Here is a 22,443-nt window from a genome sequence, read left to right as displayed (position 1 = left end):
GGAAAGACCAACAAAAAGAGTGTGGAAAGCAGAAGTGGATGGAGTGAACTTGAAGGAAAGACTGGAAATGAGATTGATGGATGAGGTAAAGGGAACCTTGAGGAAAAATGACCCGAGGGATTTTCTTTAAGGAGAAATGGTCGCCATGTAAATGAAGAGGTGGAGCCCTGCCGCGGGTATCCTGTATCTTCCACTCTTGAGGACTCTGAAGAACTGTGGGACGCCTTTAAATGTGAAACTCCGAAAGCTGCCGATGAATGCGTTGAAGAGTGTCCAAGATCGAGGAGGTGTGTCGTCGCGGGAGACACTGGAGAGCATAAAGCTGGGCCGTACTGCCCGAATGGCTGGGGACCTGAACTGATTCAGGAATAAAAAACGGCAGACTAGAACTCTCATGCATATGGTTAAGAAGAGGAATGTTGGGGAAATTGCTAAGGATGCCGAGGGCCATTTGAACGCAAATTACCTCAGGCCTGTTTCCCGAGCCCTGAAGAAAAAAAATCCATTCCAAATCCTTGACCCAGAGGAGCACAATCCGAATAGCTGATGGCCAACTAGTGTCATGCGTAGAGGGGTGCAACCCCTTTGCTGAGTACTTTGGGTAGTCGCTCATGGATGACCCTCCAAGCGGACAACATTCCCTTGATATTGTTCGGGTGGTGGTTGCCGATCCACCTATAGACGAATACCCGCTCTCTCCGACAAAAGTTAAAGAGGCTGGCATCTACAACATCAGTGCGGAGTTGCTGAAAGCTGGAGTTGAGGCCACGATCTGTGGGCTGCATGTAGTATTGTCTGGTAGTCCGGTTCCATTCCCTCTGACTGGAAAAGGGTCTGGTCGTCCGTCTAATTGAGGAAAGGGGACCGACGGGACTGCAACAACTACTGCGGTATTACACTGCGCCAGATAAAGTGCTCGTCCATCTGTTACTGACACAGGTTCATTCACATCTGCCAATGTTTCAGAGGCCTGAGCAATCTGTGTTTACATCAGGTAAGTCAATAGCAAATCGGATTCTAGCGCCTCGTATTCTTGTGGAGCGCTGGAGGTTTTCTTGCAGTTTATGTTGATCTCGAGAAGGCGTTTCACTTGGTGCATCATGAAGTTTTCCGGGATATTCTACGGATCTGTGGGTTTCCTACAAGAATTATTGACTTCATGCTTGGGTTATACTCTGGAACAGAGAGTGATGGATAGAATGGAGGCAGCGTGTCCGGCTTCTTCCTTGTTAATTGAGGAATGAGGCAAGGGTGTGTACTTGCCCCAACACTTTTCAACATCTGCATGGACTGGGTATTGAACAGAGTTGTCGATCAATGTCGTTGCGGAGCATCTATTGGCAACACCAAGGTCACTGATCTTGTCTTTTGCTGATGCTGCTGCCCTTCTTGTGGAGTCATTGGAGGTCCTCGAGTTATTGCATAGGGAGGCGAGACCGTTTGGTCTACAGTTCTCCTAGACCAATACCAAGGTCCAGGAGTTTGGGGGGTTATTGGATGACACAGTTCAGTCTACAGTGTATGCATGCATGTGGCGAAGGCATTGAAGCATTGGAAAGATTCACATATCTTGGTAGTGGTGAGTCATGCCAGGAAGAACTTCGAAGGATTGGCATCGCCCAAGGTATTTTGGACACACTCAACCAGAGTATATGAGGAGAAATTGTTTTCGTCAAAGGAAAGCTGAACAAAGTTGTTTGGATAATCCAAATCGATATAAGTACGATGGAAATTAATTGGTGAGTAATATGTGGCAAGAAATTAATTAAATAAAAACAAAAGGGTAATAAAAAAATAAAACAGGACACTGACTCCAAAGTTGATTGAAGCCTGAATATTGAATATTGTGTATTTTGATATAAAATGAGAATAACTTGTACTTAAATACAAAAAATATTTTTTTTTATAATAAATCATCTAAAAAAGCAAGACATATTTAGTTTTACTCTATAATTTTATGTAGATAAGTTAGTTTTAACTTCTAAAGTTTGTAAACAAAACTTTACGAAGTCCGGACAAATTAAAAAAAGTTGTACGTCGTGGTCCCATAGTTGCATTATCCGGAAATAAGTGATAAATTACTCATTGGTTGATTCAGTTAATCGTTTAAGTTTATTGACTAAATATTTTTGTTGTTGGTTGCCCCTTCATTACTGATTGGGAAAAAACGTTTTTGTGAAGACAGACGGAGACGTGGGTCGTGGTGTAGACTAGTAGTGTGTGTAATCATAATAAATAATGGTTGACTATCGTTGTCAATTAAATTTCCTGTCGAGGCCAGATGGATCAGCCTTGTTCAGTATTGGTAAGTCTTTGTGTATAGTATGAGTTTGTAATATAGTGTCACTTGTTTTTTTGAGTGTGTAATTGTAGGATTTTGGAGGGTAATCGATTTCATATTTGTAGTTGGGTTCTATTCCAGTACTACGCAAACACATAAATTGTTTTTTGCATTTGAAAGATCTGTATTATTTTAGAAGTGCACACCTATGCAGTATAGCATTAAAAATATATACATATTTTTGTAAATTATAATACATTAATCATTTAATGTAATAAATATATTGGTAAAATTTTAGGATCAATTTATAGTTTCACCCAACCAATGATTTTGTGATCTGGCTTATGTGTTTCTGGTGAGAAATGTTGCGATATGAACAATGGTGTACATCATAATCATTTCCGTCGCAAATGCATACTTTTCAAGTAATGAGTTATTGAAGTTATGCACTTATGCCTACATCTCCTCCCCAATGATCTGGGGGGACCTGTGGGAAATCGGGGTTTTTGGGTGGGGAGCACCAATAAATCGAGTAACGCACTTTGCAAAACAGATCTACAATCAACAAGAACACATCAAAAATATATGAAAATACATAAATTTCACCTTTGAGGGCGGGAGTGCTGCTGGCTCACGCCACCATACCAATGTTATTGTTAAGCAGCGTTACCAACGAATCACTAAATTTCTCACTGTTAGTTTCATCCAACCAACGTTTTTCTTATGTGGCTTACATGTTTTTGCTGAGATATGTTGTGTCTTGATTGATGGTGTACATCATTTCCGTCGCAAATGCGTAGTTTTCACGTAATGAATATTTTGACAATTTATAGTTTCACCCAACCAACGATTTTGACCAGCGTTGCCACATTTATGATTTTTCCGCTACATTTACCCAAGCCTATCAGAATGCCTATGCTATCACAGTTAGGTTACGTTAGGTTAGGTAGAGGTTTGGTTATGTTGAGGTTAGGTTACGTTAGGTTTGGTTACATCGAGGTTAGGTTACGTTAGGTTTGGCTACATCGAGGTTAGGTTACGTTTGTAACCATTACTAACCATCACCCACCACGCACGTGATCCACATGCTTGCAACATAGCGAGACTCCCCTCTTGCTAACCTTGCATTTCCCACAACATGCGTCTAATGCAGCACATTTCAAGACAAACAAGATATAAATACCCAATGTCACCAGACTAACCTAATAAAAATCCTTTATCATAACTGCCCTATTGTATTACCCATAAACTAACATATATATAATATACCTAACAACACCTACCAACTATAGGACTAACCCTCATATATAATACTGACCCCAATGCATAGAATAGCGAAACTAACGCCTTTACTTACAACAACCCACTAACCCCCTATATAACCTATAACACCCATGTCACGAACGCTAGAGCTGGGTAGGTGAAGAGCCTACCGGCCAGACGCCAGAGCTAGGCAGGTCAAGAACCTACTGGCCAAAGCTAGGCAGGCCGAGAGGCTGCCAGCCAGTTGTGCCCTAGGTCAAGGCCTGGTACATATTGTTATTCGCCCACAGGGCCCATTTGTACCTTATAATATTTGTTAACCAGATTGCCTTCATTGTTAATAAATAGAAGAAAACTCCCGTTTTGGAGTTTATCTCGCCCGCATTAAGCCCTCCTTATGTAACCACAACCTTTTATCAGTTACACTGGCGGCAGCGATGCTCCCACGCCCTGAATAGAAACGCCGTCCTCCGCTACACAACCTTTTATTGGTTACAACGTTAGGTTTGGTTACATTAGGTTAGCATAGGTTTGGTTAGGTTATGTTAGGTTAAGATATGTTTGGTTAAGATATGTTTGGTTAGATTAGGTTAGGTTAGTTTACGGTTAGCAGGTTAGTTTACGGTTAGCAGGTTAGGTTAGGTTACGATTAGCAGGTTAAGTTAGGTTTGATTAGGTAAGGTTTGATTAGGTTGGGTTTGGTTACGTTAGGTTAGGTTTGGTTATGTTAGGATAGGTTTGGTTATGTTAGGTTAGGTTTGGTTAGGTTAGCAGGTTAGGTTATGTTAGGTTAGGATAGGTTTTCCCGCCCTCAAAGGTGAAATTTATGTATTTTCATATACTTTTGATGTGTTCTTGTTGATTGTAGACCTGTTTTGCAGTGCACTTTACTCGATTTATTAGTGCTCCCCACCCAAAAACCCCTATTTCCCACAGGTCCCCCCAGATTGTTGGGGAGGAGATGTAGGCATAAGTGCATAACTTCAATAACTCATTACTTGAAAAGTACGCATTTGCGACGGAAATGATGTACACCATTGTTCCTATCACATTTCACACCAGTAACACATAAGTTACATCACAAAATCGTTGGTTGGGTGAAACTATAAATTGATTTATTGATTTTGTAAATTATAATAGATCAACGTAATATGTGATTTTCTTGTAGAAATCAATAACAAACAAGGTTGCTAAAACCTATTTTTTAACGAATGAAGTAGAGGCAGTTAAATGATACGCCATATTTGTTTTGATTGGTGCTGAGGTCAAAGAAATGAAAGGATGATAAATTAATCTATTCAAACCCAACTTAACCTAACCTAACCTACGTAACCTAACCAATGTTTAGTAATTCAGAATCTCAAATTCTAAAGATAATCTGGGTTACTGTTGTCGTCACAGATGCTGACAGCCAGATTATTATTGTACCTCAGGCAATTAACAGACGACGGCAGAACCCTGTGTTCTCTCATAAAGTCCAAGGAAGCCCTATTGCCTTTGTAACAGCATCTATTAAAGTCATCTGGAGTTGGAGAACACCCGGTCCACAATGTAAAAGCCATCATCTGATAGTAACTGGACTGGCATGGTGTCTGTACCATTGTACCGAATACTAGCGGCTGTGACCTTTGTTCGTCAGTAAATTTGGTTGTAGCATGGCATTTTGTTATTGATTTCTGCCAAGAAAATTGCATATTACATTCATGTATTATAATTTACAAAATTTATATTTAATTTTCTAATGCTATATCGCATAGGTACAACTAAAATAATACTAATATTTTTTTGCAAAAAGCAATATCAAAATGCATGGTATTATTTTATTTGTGCACACCTATGCGATATAGCATTAGAAAATTAGATATTAATTTTGTAAATTATAATACATGAATGTAAAATGCAATTTTCTAGGCAGAAATAAAAAACAAAAAGCTTGCTACAAGCAAATTTACTAATGAATGAAGCCGCTAGGATACAGTCCAGACGCCAGGCCAGCCCAGTCACTATCAGACAATAGCTTTCATGTTGTGGACCGGGTGTTCTCCAACTCCAGGTGACATTAATAAGCGCTGTTACAAAGACAATAGGGCTTCCTTGGACTTTATGAGCGGTACAATAATAATCAGGCCGTCAGCATCCGTGACGACGACAATGACCCGGATGATCTTTAGAATTTGAGGTACTGAATTACTAAACATTGGTTAGGTTACTTAGGTTAGGTTAGGTTAGAATAGACTAATTTATCATCCTTTCATTTCTTCAACCTTGGCATCTATCAAAACAAGCATTGTTTATCATTCAACTGCCACAACTTCGTTTATCAGAAAATAGGTTTTAGCAATTTTTTGTTATTGATTTCTGCCAAGAAAATTGCATATTAAGTTGACCTATTATGATTACAAAATTAACAATTGATTTTCTATTGCTATATCACATAGGTGTGCACAATTAAATTTTACCAAAAACATTGCTAAAGGCTTTGGAAAAATAAATGAAGTTGTGTAGACTCCTTTAGATGCCATCTTTGTTTTGATAGATTCGGAGGTTGAAGAAGATGATGACAGCCTGATGACATCTAGAATTACAGAGTACTGCATTATTAAATGCAGGTTAGGTTTGATAGTTTGGGTTAGAATAGATGAATTTAGCATACTTTAATTTCTTCAACCTCCGGCTCTACCAGTACAAAAATGGCATCTCAAGTAGTCAAAGCAGCTATGTTTGTTATTTTATAGTTTTTTTGCAACTGTTTCTACAATTAATTTCCACCAAGAAGAACATATTACATTGATGTATTATAATTTAAAAAATTACTATTAAATTTTCTATTACTACATCGCATAGGTGTGGACTTCTAAAAATTTATCAAAATACATTTTTTTTTCCGTGTAATCATTACATCAGGTTGAGTTAATGTAAATATAAACTTTGCTGGTATTTTTAGAAGTGCATACCTATGCAATGTAGCATTAGAAAATTAAATATTAATTTTGTAAATTATAATACAACTCTTACTTACTCTTACTCCGCTGTGTCTTCGGGCCACTTGGTGATCCATAATCGCTTTTGAAGCATCTCGCCATGTCTTTCTGTCCTGTGCCACCTCCTTTCATTCTCTTGGTTCTATTCTACATATCTACACATCTTCTTGAACGCATCTCCTCCAGTCTTTTCTAGGTCGACCAAGTGGTCGTCTTCCACGCACTCCACTATTGAGCACTTTCTTTGGCCATCTATCTTCTTGCAACCTTGTGACATGTCCTGCCCATTTCAATCTTTTTAATCTTATTACATTTTTAATATGGGGTTGTTTTGTTTGTTCTCGAATTTCCCAGTTGTGTCTTATTCTCCATTCTTGCATTTGGTTGTCATACACGGGTCCTAAAATTCTCCGTAAAATCTTATTTTCAAGAACTTCAAACTTCTTCTCCATAGCTTTTGTAAGGGCCCATGTTTTGCAGCCGTACAGTATGACTGGTCTCACTATTGAGTTGTACAGTCTCAGTTTTGTTGTTCTTGATATTGACCTTTTTATAAACAATTCTATTAGGCTGTAGTAACATCGATTTCCTGCTCCAATTCTGGCTTCCACTTCCTGTTTCATTCTTCCGTCATTGGTCACCTTTACTCCTAAGTATTTAAAATCTTTAACACTCTCTATGTCCATCCCCGCAATCTGTACCCTTTCTGGCAGATTTGACTCTCTTGCTACCTTCATTATCTTTGTCTTGCTTTCATTGATCTTGAGTCCAACACTTTCTGCAGCTTCTTTAAAGAGCGCTGCCAGGTTTTCCATTTCTGTTTGATTCTCTATCATGATGTCAATGTCGTCAGCATATGCTAATAGTTTTATGGTTATATCTTCAAATTTTATTCCTTCGTCTCTCCTATTCATACTAACTGATTATATTTTCCATTGCCAGATTAGATAACAGTGGTGAGAGTATGCATCCTTGTTTTAAGCCATCTCCTATCTGAAAAGGTGATGTAGTTTTACTCCCACATCTCACTACGCTATTTGTGTTTTCATAGCATGCTCTTGTTAATCTGATGTACTTGTGTGGTATTCCTAATTCTTCCATTATTTTCCACAGAGATGTTCTGCTCACTCTATCATAAGCCTGTTTAAAATCGATGAACAGGTGTAGTTGCTCCCTATCATATTCCCAATACTTTTCTATAAGTTGTCTTATAACAAAAATTTGATCTGTTGTTGACCTCCCTCTTCTAAAGCCGCATTGGTACTCTCCTACTATATGCTCCATGTATTCTTCCATTGTTATTCAATATCTTGGTGAAAACTTTATATGCAGTTGATAGTAGGCTTATTCCTCTATAGTTTGTGCACCAACTTATCATATTTTTTGTGTATTGGGACGATTATTCCCTCTCTCCTGCTATCTGGTATGCTTTCTTTTGCCCAACTTATTTTCATCAGTCAGTGTAGTCTTTTCGTTAAAAAATCTCCCCCTCCTTTCCATATTTCTGATGGTATTCCGTCTTTGCCAGGGCTTTTATTGTTTCTAAAATGTTTAACTGCTTGTTTAACTTCCTCCAAAAATATTTCGGGCATCTTTTCTTCTGGTCCTTGGATATTTCGATTATCATTGTTGTTTGGGTTGTTTTCCATTGGCGGATTTGATAATTCTTCAAAGTGTTCCTTCCATATTTCCATCACTTCTGCTATTATTTCTCTATTCTTATTTCTTATCATCATAATGAATATCTTTCTTGGCAGACATCAGTGACACAAAACACGGCTAAAAGCTATGCACAAACGAACGAAGTCGTTTCTAGTTCTTTAGACGCCATCTTTGTTTTAATAGATTCAGAGGTCAAAGATAATGTCGACTCAGATGACCTCTAGAATTACAGATACCTCATTACTAAATGTAGGTTAGATTAGAATAGACGAATTTATCATACTTTAATTTCTTAAACCTCAGCATCTACAAAAACAAAGATGGCATCTCAAGCAGTGGAGGTGGCTACATTTGTTTGTGTATAATTTTTTGCAACTTTTTCTGTTACATTATTACAAAAGAGAGGAATGTCTGTTGAGGAAGGACGGGAGAGGACAGAAGATAGGGGTAAATGGAGAAGGGTTGTGTATGGATGATGCTGTGATGCATGAGGGGGTGTGGGTGGGGGATGTGGGGTGAGGAAGTATGTATGAGAAATAATTTGACACAGCCCGAAGGGATTTCTCCCCGTATTCTCCTTTTCTGCATGAGGGGACAGAGGGGGGGGGGGGGGGGTCACCGAATTAATGAAGCAGCCTTGCTGTGGATGTGCTGTGTCTTGCAACACTGCTTCTGACCCAGGGCAGTGGACAAGGTGCAGGGATGACCCGTCATCCAGGTGTTAAGATGAGAGGGAGGGAGGAGGGTAGAGGGGAGTGGAATATTTATGGGATGGAACAGGTGGGAGTGATTTATATGCCTTTTTCTTTTTAGCTACCCCCCATGTAAGGGGGAAAAGCCTTTGGTATATGTATGTATGTTTCTGTTATTGATGTCCTCTAAGAATAACATATATTATGTTGATGTATTATAATTTATAAAATTATTATTTAATTTTCTATTGCTATATTGCAGTTCTAAAATTTTACCAGTTTGCCAACCTCACAGATGCAAATCTTATCTATATCATTGGATAGCTCTTATCATTCTAAGTAATTTGAACCCCACAAATAAGTACCACAAAATGTAACATCAGTAATTATTTAATAAGAATTATTGTTCTCTACAAAGAGTACAAGGAAAGAGCGCTGCGGCAGAGAATAGCACAACCCAACCTAGTAGTTACAAAGATGTTTCACAGGAGAAGAAAAGAGAAATCTCCTATCTCATCACTCTTTATCCCTCACCAGCTTACTCATTGCTTGAAACACCAAGGGGGAGGTACTGAACGTGACTGACGATGATGGTCACCTTGGTGATGAAAGTGTGGACGAGTGTTTCCTCTTTGTGGACACTGATGAATAAACATTGGCTAGATATTGAAAGATATTTGCCTCCTATCTCGGCCACTTCCACCATTCCTAAACGTCTCTTTGATGGGCGAGTGTGCATCTCCCTACTGTAGCCCCCACCCCACCCCCCATCTCCACTAACATTATTATTAATTTGCATTACCTGTTCAAAATACTCAAAATGATAAGAGCTATATAATAATACAGATAAGATTTGCATCTATGAGACTGGCAAACAATTTCGTAAATACCTAAGTTAGGGTAGGAACTATTGGAGAATGTAAGTTTCATGTTAAATATCTGTGTTTGCATGATTCTGGAAATTTACCGGTATTTTTCATATGTAAAGGCTGTTATCCTAGAATATGCCAAGACTCATTAGGAAGATATATGATTATAGGGACTGTAGATATAAACATATAAAAGCAACAAAAGCTACTGCAATCCTTCACCTCTAATGTACCTTCAGAAGAGAGAGTATGCTACATTACTTATTAGTTAGGAGCTGGAAATGCAAATTACAGCATGGGCTATGCTACTGTAGCTGCTGTGGTTACAGCTGGTGGTAAAATTCTAGAATATTTCAAGGGTTTTTCTTTTTCTCCTCCTCTCCCTTCCCCCTCCCCCTCCCCCTCCCCCTCCTTTTTTTTCAGGGGTTGGGGAGATGTCAGTAGTTTTGTAATTTGCAGTTTGTTTTTTCTTTTCTCTTCCCAAGACTGTAATGTCCTGTGCTCATCCGTGTGCCATGAATTGCCTTGCAGGAGATACAGTTGCACTGGGTGCAGTGTTTGGTCCTGGTGATGTGCGTAAATCCAGTTGGCTGTACAATGAAGCCAATGTTGAAGTGAACCTCAGCCCTCCATCAGGACAATCAAGTAAGTGTTGCCAATATCCAAGCATAAGAAAGGAAGGAAAGAGGAAACATTTATTATAGAAATATTGTGACAGTTATATTTATTATGTGGAGTACTTTCACAAGTCCAGTAGTATGGACCTGTTCCTTTAGGGAGAGTAGTGATTAACTTCCAAAGCTAAAAGTATTTTGATTAGTCATGTATTTGTATTAACTTTGCTTTTGCAAAGTAACACTAGGGCCAAGGATGAGATGAATGGATGGGGTAAAAAGGCCATTGGCAAAGAGGGGAATGTCTGTTGAGGAAAGAAGGGAGAAGACAGAAGATAGGGCTAGAAAAACTGCTGCCCTGTGGTATCTGGAAGTGATTTTTGGATTATCCCATGAATCTATTTGGTAGTGAAATCTTCTCATTTTTTCCTGGTATTTTTTCTGCTCCTTGTTAAACTTATCACTTGCAGCTCATCTTTGCCCCCCTCCCTTTTCTTTCTTCTCCACTTCATCATAATTCCAAATTTCCCTTCCACCAGGTAGTGAACTGACAATCTACTGCCTTGCCCCCCCCCAAACACATTTACATCCCAGAACTAACCCAACCCACAGTCAATTTTTAGAAGTGACTTAACATAGCAAAACATACCAATGGCTCTTTCCTCTTTACAAGGGAGGTAACCAAAGTCAGGCATAAATCTGCTCCCACCCATTTCATCCCCACATACTCCACTCCCATTCACCACCCCTCCTTCCTCTTTTCTTGGCTCCTCCTGAATGACAGGTCATCCCTGCATCTTGCCAACTGTCCTGGGTAAGAAGTAATGTAACAAGACTCAGTACATCCACAGCAAGGCTACTTCATTTAATTGGCAACCCCCCCCATCTCTGTCTGTCCCATGCATCATCCTTCCACAACCATTTTCTGGTCACCCCTATTTTCTGTCTTCTCCTTCCTTCCTTCCTCAACAGACATTCCCCTTTTTCCCAATGCTCCTTTTACACCATCCATCCATTTCATCCTTGGTTGCCACCTCATGTTCACTCCTTCCTCCTCTGACTTCCACACCTCTTTTAATAATCTATCTTCACCCATTTTTTCCATGTATTCAACTCATCCCAGTACTCCTTCATCAACCCCATCTCCCTTTCCACCCTCCCTCTCCTCCTCACCTCTTTGTTTCTCACACTATCCAGCCTAGTAACTCTTATCATGCTTCTCAGGCATTTCATCTCAAATACATTTAAGCTCTTCCTTTCTTATGTTCCATGTTTCAGCCCCATACAGTGCTGTTGGCACAATCACCCCTTCATACAATATCCTCTTAGCATTCATTACCAAACATCTATTTCTCATTACACTTTTAATCCCCCCAAGACATTTACTTGCTTCACTCAATCTACATTCTATCTCCACCTCCACTCCTCCCTTGCCCACCACGATCACACCCAAGTATCTAAAACTATCCACTTCCTCCAGTCTCTCTCCCTTAATACTCACTTCCAATTTGCTGCCATCCTCTCCCCTTGTACATCTCATCACCTTATTTTTACCCACATTTATCTTCAACTGATTTGTTTTGCACACCATCCCAAACTCTCATTAACTTCCTTAATCCCTCCTCTGATCCTGCCACAAGTGCAGTGTCATTAGCAAACAACAACTGGTTTATCTCCCACTTTTCTCCACTTCCTTTAACCATCTCCAATCCCTGGCCCATTACCTTTGCAGTTACCTCTCACACCACCCCATCCATGTATAAATTGAACAGCCAAGGCAATATAACACATCCCTGGTGAAGTCCCACCTTTACCTCAAACCAATCAATCTCTTCATTTCTAATTCTAACACAGGCTACACTACTATTGTAAAAACTCTTGACAGCTTTTAACAGCTTTCCTCCTATCACATATATCTGCAATACCTTCCACAGTGCCTTCCTGTCTACCCTGTCATAAGCCTTTTCTAGATCCATAAAGGATCATAAAACATCCTTACCTTTACCTAAAGCTTTCTCACATATCTGCCTTACCACAAAAATCTGATCCATACAACCTCTACTTGTCCTAAACCCACACTGTTCTTCACCCATTATTCCTCTGTTCCTCTCCTAATCCTCTCAATCAAAACCCTCCCATAAGCCTTCCCAACTACACTCAACAGACTGATCCCACTAAAACTACTACACTCACGCTTGTCCCCTTTTCCATTGTAAAGCGAAACTATACAAGCCCTCCAGTCCTCCAGCACTCTACCCTCTTTTAGACAAACATTAGTTTTATAAATTATTTAGTAATTTAATTCAAATAATTATAGTTAATTTGAGTTTAATGATAATATAACTTTGTAAATTGGTTCTGACCCAGGGTGGTGGGCAGGAGGCAGGGATCACCTGTCATCCATGAAGAGCCAAGATAGAGGGAGGGAGGGGTGGTGGATGGGAGTGGAATGGGTGGGAGTGGATATATGCCTTTTGACTTTGGCTACCTCCCTGATAAGGGGAAAAAAACTTGGCATATGTATGTACATATATAATACATTAATGTAATACATGTTTTTCCTGGTGGGAATCTACAACAAAAGAAAAGTTGCTAAAAGCAATACACTATCAAACGGAGTCAAGACAGGTGATTGAGATGCCATCTTTGTTTTGATTAATGTAGAAGTCAAAGAAACTACATACATACATATGCCAAGGCTTTTTCCCCCTTACAAGGGAGGTAGCCAAAAAACAAAGGCATAAAAACCATTCCCACCCATTCCATCCCCAATACACTCCACTCCACTCCACCCTCAACCCTCCCTCCTATCTTGGCACCTCCTGGATGATGGGTCATCCCTGCATCTTGTCCACTGCTCTGAGTCAGAAACAGTGATGCAAGACACAGCACATCCACAGCAAGGCTGCTTCATTAAATTGGTGACCCACCCCCCTCTCCATCCCCCCATGCAGAAAAGGAGAAGACGGGGAGAAATCCCTTCAGGCTGCGTCAAATTTTTCTCACACATACTACCTCACCCCCATCCCCCACCCATTCCACCTCATGCATCACAACATCATCCATATACAACCATTCTCTATTCACCCCTGTCTTCTGTCCTCTCCCGTCCTTCCTTAACAGATATTCCCCTCTTTCCCAAAGTCCCTTTTACCCCATCCATCCATCTCATCCTAGGTCACCCCCTCATGTTCACTCCCTCCAAATCTTTCTTCACTCATTCTTTCCATGTGTCCAAAATATCCCAATATCTTTTCATCTACCCTATCTCCCAGCTTCCTTACCACCCCCGTTCTCCTCCTCACCTCATTTCTCACTCTATCCAGCTTAGTAACCCCTATCATACTTCTCAGATACCTCATCTCAAACACATTCAAACTCCTTCTCACTTCCTCTCTTATGTTCCAAGTTTCTGCCCCATGCAGTGCTGTTGGCACAATCACTCCTTCATACAATCTCCTCTTAGCATCCATTCCTAAATATCTATTTTTCATTACACTTTTTAATCCACAAAGGCATTTACTCACTTCTCTCAATCTACATTCTACCTCCACCTCCACTCCACCCTTTCCTGCCACATTCGCACCCAAGTATCTAAAACTATCCACTTCCTCCAATCTCTCTCCGTTAATGCTCACTTCCAGTCTGCCCCCACTTTCACTCCTTGTACATCTCATCAATTACTTTTATCCACATTTATCTTCAACTTCCTTCTTTCACTCACTCTCCCAAACTCTGTTACCAGCTTCCTCAATCCCTCCTCTGATCCTGCCACGAGTGCAGTGTCGTCCGCAAACAACAGCTTGCTCACCTCCCACTTTTCTCCATTTTCTTTAACCATCTCCAATCCCTGACCCACCACCCTTGCATTTACCTCTTGCACCACCCCATCCATGTATAAATTGAACAGCCAGGGCAACATAACACATCCCTGATGAAGTCCCACCTTTACCTCAAACCACTCACTCTCTCCATTTCTAATCCTGACATACGCTCTACTATCATAAAAACTCTTGACAGCTCCTAAAAGCTTTCCTCCTATCCTGTATATCTGCAATACCTCCCACAGTGCCTTCCTGTCTACCCTGTCATAAGCCTTTTCCAGATCCATAAAAGCCAAAAAAACATCCTTACCTTTTCCTATAGCTTTCTCACATATCTGTCTTACCACAAAAATCTGATCTATGCAACCTCTACCTGCCATGAATTCACACTGTTCCTCACCAATTACTCCCTTTGTTCCTCTCCTAATCCTCTCCATCAAGATCCTCCCATAAGCCTTCCCAACTACACTTAACAAACTAATCCCTCTGAAACTACTACACTCACACTTGTCCCCTTTTCCCTTGTAAAGTGGAACTATACAGGCACTCCTCCAATCCTCCGGCACTCTACCCTCTCTCAAACAAACATTAAGTAACCTCACCAGCCAGTCCACCATCACTGTACCTCCTTTTTTCAGACATTCTGCATGGCATCCATCCAGACCAGGTGACTTACCTGCTCTCATCATCTTAACAACTGCCTTCACTTCATCCTTCCTTATTTCTCCTCCATTTTCCTCACTCATCATGGTAATTTTCTTAGCACTTCCCTGTAGCTACCTTTCCCTCCCTATCCTCCTTCACATTTAGCAAAATTTGCTCCTGGAGTGACTTAGCCTTTTGCATATGATGATGCCAATGTAGACATCATGAGCCGCAAGTAGGATATGCAGGTAGTCGTTGACTTATGACTGCAATTGGTTCCAACCGACCAGTCACAGCTCAATTTGGTCATATGTCGGACACGTGTTAAGCTCCCATAGGAATAGTAAACTCTTAAAGTCATAATTTATCCACATATTCTTATATATACATTTTATATATATATATATTGCAGTAATTCACAAGACATGCGTGAAAATAATTTGCAGAAAAAAACACTGGGAAATAATAAACTTAATCCAAACGTTTTCATCTATTTAAAACATTATCAAGGAAAAAATATGCCGGATACTTGAAGTTACCCATTAATAGAATGCCGGATACAAGGGCTTTTACTGTATATATATATATATATATAAATATATATATATATATATATACACAGGTACTCCTCGTTTAACGACAACTCGGAGTAACGACGGGCTTTATGACAGACCAATATTCGTTTAACGTAAATCTCCTGAAGTTACGACGTTGTGTACGATAATTAAGTTGGCTGAGGCAAATTTGTATGATGTTATAAATGAACTTGTACGGTGGATATTAGCTGTGAGGTAAAGTGTTCTGAAGCTTAGGTCTACATTACCATCCTGCAAGCTGGAAAAACTACCTGGGGTACAATATATGCCGGTAGTGGTAAATTTTTTGTTTCGACCAAGGGCGCAATATAGCAATAGAAAATTAATTATTAATTTTGTAAATTATAATGTGTCAACGTAATATGCAATTTTGTGAGCGGAAATAAAAAAAAATGTGTTAAAACAAATTTCGTAAGTAACGAAGTCATGTCGGACGAATGGTACACCATGTTTGTTATGATAGATGCCGATGTCGAGGAAATGAAAGGATGATAAATTCGCCTAACCGAAACTAAACTAACCTAACCTGTGTTTGATAAATCATTACCTGCAAATTAAATGTCATCCGGCTCGTCCTCGTTGTCGTCGTCGTGAGAGACGTTGGCAGACGACAAGATGGCGTCCCGATCCTATGCTACCGACTTTGTTTATTAGCATATTTTCTTGTAGCATGGTATTTTTTACTTTCATTTCCGCCCAGAAAATTGCATATTATGTTGATACATTTTAATTTACAAAATTAATAATTAATTTTCTATTGCTATATTGCACCCATGGTCGAAACTAAAAAAAATACCCCGGTATTCAATATGGAATGTCAGCATACGCGGATTTGGTCATATACGGTAATTTCGGGAACATAACCACCGTAAATAAACAGTAAATAAAGCTTTAATGTACTGTATAAAAGAGGGAAATACACGAAAATAAAGATACACGTATTGCTGGACATTGTACATACAGTACATGTACATATATGTATACACTTTCGCTTAACGACCAATTCGGTTAACGACGGTGCGCTGGTCCCAATTGTTGTCGTTAAACGAGGAGTGGTTGTATGTATATATATATATATATATATATATATATATATATTATGCAGACGGGTGGTGACGGTCGTAAAGTCGTATACCGGATAGGTCGTAAGCTGACGATTATCTGTACGAGGATGTCGGCATTGGTGTCCTGATTATATTTATTTTGAACATAAGAACAAGAATAAAGGAGACTGAAAGAGACCATAAGGCCTACACTAGGCAGCTCCGTATCCATCACCACCTGTCATCCCCATCCATAAAGTTGCTGAGTAACACCCAAATTCTGTGAACAGGCTTGAACACATTTTCTGTGACATTACATTTATTCAGGGTGAAAGAAAACAAATATAACACTGGTAACTTTATATCTTATAATGCACATATTATGATACGTCATTTATCAGGCAACCTGATGCGCACATGAATATTTGACTTGTATTGAAGAGGTTAAAGGCCAATCCAGTGCCTGTTTCTGGGTACCTGGGGGTCATGGGTCTTTAGCAAGTGAGATTTGGGGTGATGATTGATTATTTCCTTCTCTGTAGTTGTACTTTCTCTTAATTTTCTCTCAATTGAGGAAGTTATTGGGAACAATTTTCTGGAGGCAGTTGCCTAGTATTGGCAGTCATTTAGTGACATTTTTCTGGGAGCAATTGTCTTGATATGTCAAACCCATTATATTGATTTATAACTAGTTTTATGGTATGAGAAAAAATACAGATTTATTAAATTTAATTTGTTTATTTTTGTCTAGCTGTTTCCAAATAATTTTATTGAACCCATCAATAGCAAAAGTTGTAAGACAATTTTTTGGTTGCAGTGATAGGAGACAAAGTTCTTGAGTCTATTATTGAGAAGAGCACCAAACAGGTCATCATGTCCAGACTCTACCCTAGAACAGGAATACGCATCATAGTACAAGAGATGCAAACAGATGGAAAGGTACAACATTTTCTTTTTCGTCTACTTCTTTTTCTTGTGTATATTTGTATTTGTAGAAGATAAAACAGTGAAGTTATGTTTTGCAATAATGATAGCTGTATAATATATCAAAGGACCTTTCCCCCTAACAAAGGCTAACTATAATTTATTTTATTTCATTTTTTTTTTTTTTTTTTTTTTTTTTTTTTTTTTTTTTTTTTTTTTTTTTAACATGTCAGTAATTCATTGTTATCCCCCAAATAATGAATAACTTTCAGTATAATAATTTATCAGATTATTTTGAATCCCCCAGAACCCTGTAGGTGCTGAACTATTGAAGGTTGAATGTTTGTTAGCACTTGGGTAACTGCGAGCACATGCTCCGTTCCCACCATTATCACTTGGACATTAACCTTAAGGCCCAAACTCTTGGATACCACTATAACTATTCTTGGATTTATTGCAGCGGTTGTCAACCTGTTTGAATGCAGCCTTCATGGCATTACTTGATGCAGCAATTTCCATGAGATCCATGTGTGGTGCCATTTCATGTTGTATAACCAAGGAGGGGGCAATTATCATTGAACCATCCAACTTGGACCTGGAGGTAAGTTAAAAGTGGTTCCTCTCCTTCCATAGCAATTTTTCATCACAATACCTTTCTTGTGCTTGCTTCACAGTGGGACCAGTGATGGGTAACTTATAAGTGGTGGTCCTACAAGAATGAGAGTGAAGCTGCCCATTTTCAGAACCCATCAGTCCCCTAACCTCCATCAGGAGATGCAGCCCAGAGGGGATTGACATTCACCCACCAAATGACCCAGGATCTCTATCACCTTCATTTGTATTTCTTGTACCTTTCCACAAATAGTTGAGATGGTTAGTATCTCAGCTTGTGGAGGAGGTTAGGAGTGGAGATAGTTAAAATCCTGCTTAGCAAGCAAGTTTGTAGTAAGGGCATGTTACATTAAATAACCTGCTTCAAGAAGTTCTCTTTAAAGAGGCACTGTCCTAGCCTCCTTAAAGAGAGAGAGTATGAAACATTAAACCAAATTGTTATGTTTAGGAAAATACAGTCAGCTAAATACATCCATTTATCAGTTATCAGTTTTTTTGGTCATTGAATACTTTTACAATTCAGTAACACCATATTAGTTTCAGTGATTTATCTATTTGGTTTTTCCTTTTTTCAGGAGAGCACCTGTGTTTGTACATTTGTCTTTGAAGGCCCAACACATTCACTGGTTTCAGTTCATCAGGAGGGACAGTTAAGTGCTGCACAGTATGAACAGTGCTTAGAGAAGTGCCAGTTCGCTGCCAAAGATCTCTTTAACTTTTTCCGAAGATCAGTTGAAGAAAAATATAAGAAAATAAACTGTATTTCATAGATACTGTTTTTATTACATTGTATATGAATTCCCTTCAACCAGTTTTAAATGCTTATGGGGTTCTGTCTGTGTACCAAGGGCTTCCTTCCCATATAAGGGAGGTAGGCAAGTCAAACCATGCACCTACTCCCATCTCTCACCCTTGATTCCCTGTCATCTTAGCTTCTTAGCTCCTTGTGGATGAAGGGTCATCCCTGTCTCTTGCCCAATGCAGCAAGACAGAGCACATCCATAGTGGGGCCACTTCACTTACATGGCAACTGTCCCCTCATGCAGAAACATGAGGGGACAAAAATATCCATACACAACCATTCTCCACTCACCCCTATCTCCTGCCTTCTCCCTTCCTTACTCAATAGACATAGAGAATAGAGAAGATGGGAAGAAATCCCTGTGGGGTTTGTCAAAGTATCCATACACATCAATTTTCCACTTCAACAGCCATTCCTTTCTTGTTCAAAGCCCCTTTCACCCCATCATCTCACCCTCAGGTATCCCCTGAAGTTCTCTCCATCCACCTCTTGACTTCTGCTCCTTTTTTGCTTATCTTTCTTCTCTCATTTTTTCCATGTGTCCAAACCATCCCAATACTTTTTCATCAGCCATATCTGCCATCTCTTTTTCCACCCTTGCTCTCCTCTTCACCATGTTTCTCATTAATCAAGAGTGGTGTACCATAGCATTGGAAGTGAAGAATTCAAACAGCATTTGGACAGGCACAGGACAGAGAGACTGAGAGTGTAATAGTGAACCACATTCTTGGTCAAGTGTTAGATAATAAGATAACCATAAAGAATTGAAAAGGAAGACAAAGGAGAGTGACCTAAGGACAGATTTAAAGTGGAACAGGTCACAAGAAAAATAATGCTGCCGGCTGGTTAGTGGTCATCATTTGTAAACAAACTTTTGGCAGTGTATCAGATGTATCTTTGAATCCTTTTATCTATCATACATTGTAGATTGAAGTCCCATACCAATATAAAACAAATGTGATTGAACCGATCATCAATCATCATTAAAGACAGGGAATATTGGAAAGTTTCAATCTGTATATACTTTAGAAACCATTCCATAAATTTCCACATGTGCAAACATTACTTTATTATTAATAAATGTTCACTTAAGGTCTGTTGTTATAGTACAGTATTTAGACATAGCACTGGGCTGTCTTGGTAATAAGGCAGATTTAGACTATGTTTCACCCCCCCATTAAAAGAATAAATAAATTTAAAAAAATCGAAGCTTCACTGTATAATGCCTAGGGCTAATTTTTAATTTTGATATGTAGTAAAAAAGAAAAGCAGTGGTATATGACAAAAAATAATTTGGGTGTCATAAGAGAGAGAGGCTGGAAGTGGGCAGTTTTAAGTAGAGTCACATGTGCCAGGAAATGGAGGAGTGGGGGTGGAAATGAATTGTAGATTGAGAGATGAAAGTAGATGTCTTTGGGAATTGAAAAGTGTCATGAAAAACGGGCATCTGGGAATGGATGCAGAGAGAAGAGGTGATTGTGCCTACAACACTGTATGGGACGAAGACTTGGAGTTCAATTCATTCACATGAACTTTTTTCCGCTTGTTGGCAGCCACACTAGCAAGATATGTTAGGCCTAGTGTTGGCCCTCACAACTGATTATTTTTAGATTTGGCATGGCTACACACTTACAGACATGGCAGCTTTGGAGAAATCTGGTCACGGGTTTTTGAAAATATGGTACTTTATGAATTTGGTAGTTTTTTTTTTTTTTTTTTTTTTTTTTTTTTTTTTTTTTTTCTCTAGTCAAGAGATACACTGAAATGTTTCCATCATGTTCTCCATATTAGCCCTTGCTGTAAACCATTAGATGCTGATAATGAATGTTGTTTTTCTACGATAGCTCAAAGTCACTTTCTTAATTTTTTTCTTTTCCACTAAAACTTGGAAAGGAGGAAATATATGATACAGCAGGAACTGTATGATGCTCAAAATTAGTTTTTCTTTTCTTTTTTTTTGCGAGTTTTTGGAAAAGTAACAAAAGACAGTATCATAATCAACACCTTTATATATATTTTTATATAAATACATAAATACAGAAAATACATAAATATATAAATACAGAAAATAAAAAATAGGGTGTGCTGTGTCTTCCTGCATTGCTTCTGACCCAGGGCAGTAGGCAGGATAGAGGGATGACCTAATAGACATATTTACAAATCTTTCCTCATACTTTTGAAAGCACACACATGTGCAGAATACCTTGTTGCACACCCTGCATACAGTACAGGTAATTTTTCTCTTACCATCACAGTAACGTGAAAAACACCGCTGGTATTTCTGCCCCTTTATCCACGTCACTGCATGGGACATCTTTCCCAGCAATCTAGAAGGAGAAGTCAGGGCAGATGGGTGGCCTTGCTGTCTGTAGGGCTCAAGAAGCCAGATATACTCATTCAATATATCCGTTGACGGGTTCAGGTGGAAGTTGTACCATTTCACTATGTGGTCCAGTGTTTTATATATGATGTGGCAATTCACTGTTGCCATGTCATACCTGTAAAAGAACATATTTTTGCACCAGTTCTGGCATTGCCTGACAGAAGGGTATGACCTGACCAGCTGGTTGCCAAGATCAATAACCTTCATATAACAAGTGTAGTCAGCAACACATTGTGGCTTCTGAAGCACCTTGCCATTCCTTTCCACATTTACCATGCTGGACATACGGGTTGTGCTGAGCATGGTGACTGCCCTCTTATCCTTCCATGCCAAGCACAACATACCAATGGTGGAGCTCCTGTGGACAATGTCCCCTTTCCTTTCCACCCTGAGGTCTGTAGGCATGAACTACCTGTTGGTTCTGATGGTGCTGACAGGCCTACAGGTACTGGAATAAGGTAGGGGACCTATACCTATTGTTGACATACATGACGTACCCGTGATCAAAGACGTTACTGGCTTCCATCAGATCCACCACATCCACTGAAGAGGGGAGGTCACCTTTGTCCTCTCCTGTATAAACCTTGAAGACAGCAGTGTATCCACCAGTGGGCCCAGTACTCTCTGACAACTTGTAGGCCTGTATAATAATAATATTAGAATAATTCATCTATCTTTATACCAAGAGCTTTTTCTCCCTTAGAAGGGAGGTTAGGTTAGGTCCCCCATGCAGAAAAAGAGAAGACAGAGAAACCCCTTTAGGCTGTGTCAAGATATCATGATTCTTGGTTTATTCAAACAGTGCAGCCATAGTCTGAAACTCTACTGTTAATGTTATTTACAATATATGTATTTGTGCATGCATGCATGTATGTATTTACCTAGTTGTATTCTATGGGAAGAGAGCTAAGCTTGTAGTGACCTGCTTTTGTATCTTTCAGCATCCAGTTTAATCTTAAATTCTTGTATAAATTTTGCACTCACTGTTTCCTCATTCAGTTTATTCCAGATACCCACCACTCTGTGTGGGAAGCTATTCTTTTTCAGATCTCTTCTATAACTATCCTTTTAAAATTTCTTTTCATGTCTTCTTGTTTTTCCTTTATCCCACTTTAATAAATCATCTCTATCAAGGACTTCCATCCATTTCATAATTCTGTAGATGGTTAGTAGATCTTCTCTTTTTTCTTCTTTGTTCCAGGGTTGGTAGTTGGAGTTTGGCCAATCTTTATTTGTATGTCAATTTGGAGAG

At 39.3% G+C, this 22,443-nt stretch overlaps 1 protein-coding gene across 2 annotated transcripts; it reads left to right on the top strand.

Moving 5' to 3' along the window:
• The first annotated feature begins 1,989 nt into the window (after positions 1 to 1,989).
• Rrp46 (exosome complex component Rrp46) lies at positions 1,990 to 20,496 on the top strand. Of its 2 annotated transcripts, none has more exons than XM_076207972.1 (5): positions 1,990 to 2,305; positions 10,234 to 10,393; positions 17,288 to 17,409; positions 17,855 to 17,995; positions 18,582 to 20,496. In XM_076207972.1, exons 1-5 carry the CDS (start codon positions 2,282 to 2,284, stop codon positions 18,774 to 18,776), a joined length of 642 nt encoding a protein of 213 aa, XP_076064087.1. In that variant the 5' UTR covers positions 1,990 to 2,281; the 3' UTR covers positions 18,777 to 20,496. The 2 variants fall into 2 exon arrangements, with proteins under 2 accessions (XP_076064087.1, XP_076064088.1); XM_076207973.1 differs by having other exon boundaries at positions 10,280 to 10,393; positions 18,582 to 20,492.
• The last annotated feature ends 1,947 nt before the right edge of the window (positions 20,497 to 22,443 follow it).

This window comes from Oratosquilla oratoria, chromosome 24 (assembly GCF_046742065.1).
Source record: "Oratosquilla oratoria isolate Oo_2021 chromosome 24, ASM4674206v1, whole genome shotgun sequence".
NCBI lineage: Eukaryota > Metazoa > Arthropoda > Malacostraca > Stomatopoda > Squillidae > Oratosquilla > Oratosquilla oratoria.
Note: the sequence above shows the minus strand (reverse complement) of the source record. Positions and strands in the feature narration are given on the sequence as shown.

Excerpts from the sequence above, each read along its gene's own strand:
- Rrp46 (XM_076207972.1), top strand. The coding sequence starts at position 2,282 with ATGGATCAGCCTTGTTCAGTATTG. Across the intron at positions 10,394-17,287 it reads CCCTCCATCAGGACAATCAA|TGATAGGAGACAAAGTTCTT; the intron begins GTAAGTGTTGCC and ends TTTTGGTTGCAG. Across the intron at positions 17,410-17,854 it reads AGATGCAAACAGATGGAAAG|CGGTTGTCAACCTGTTTGAA; the intron begins GTACAACATTTT and ends GATTTATTGCAG.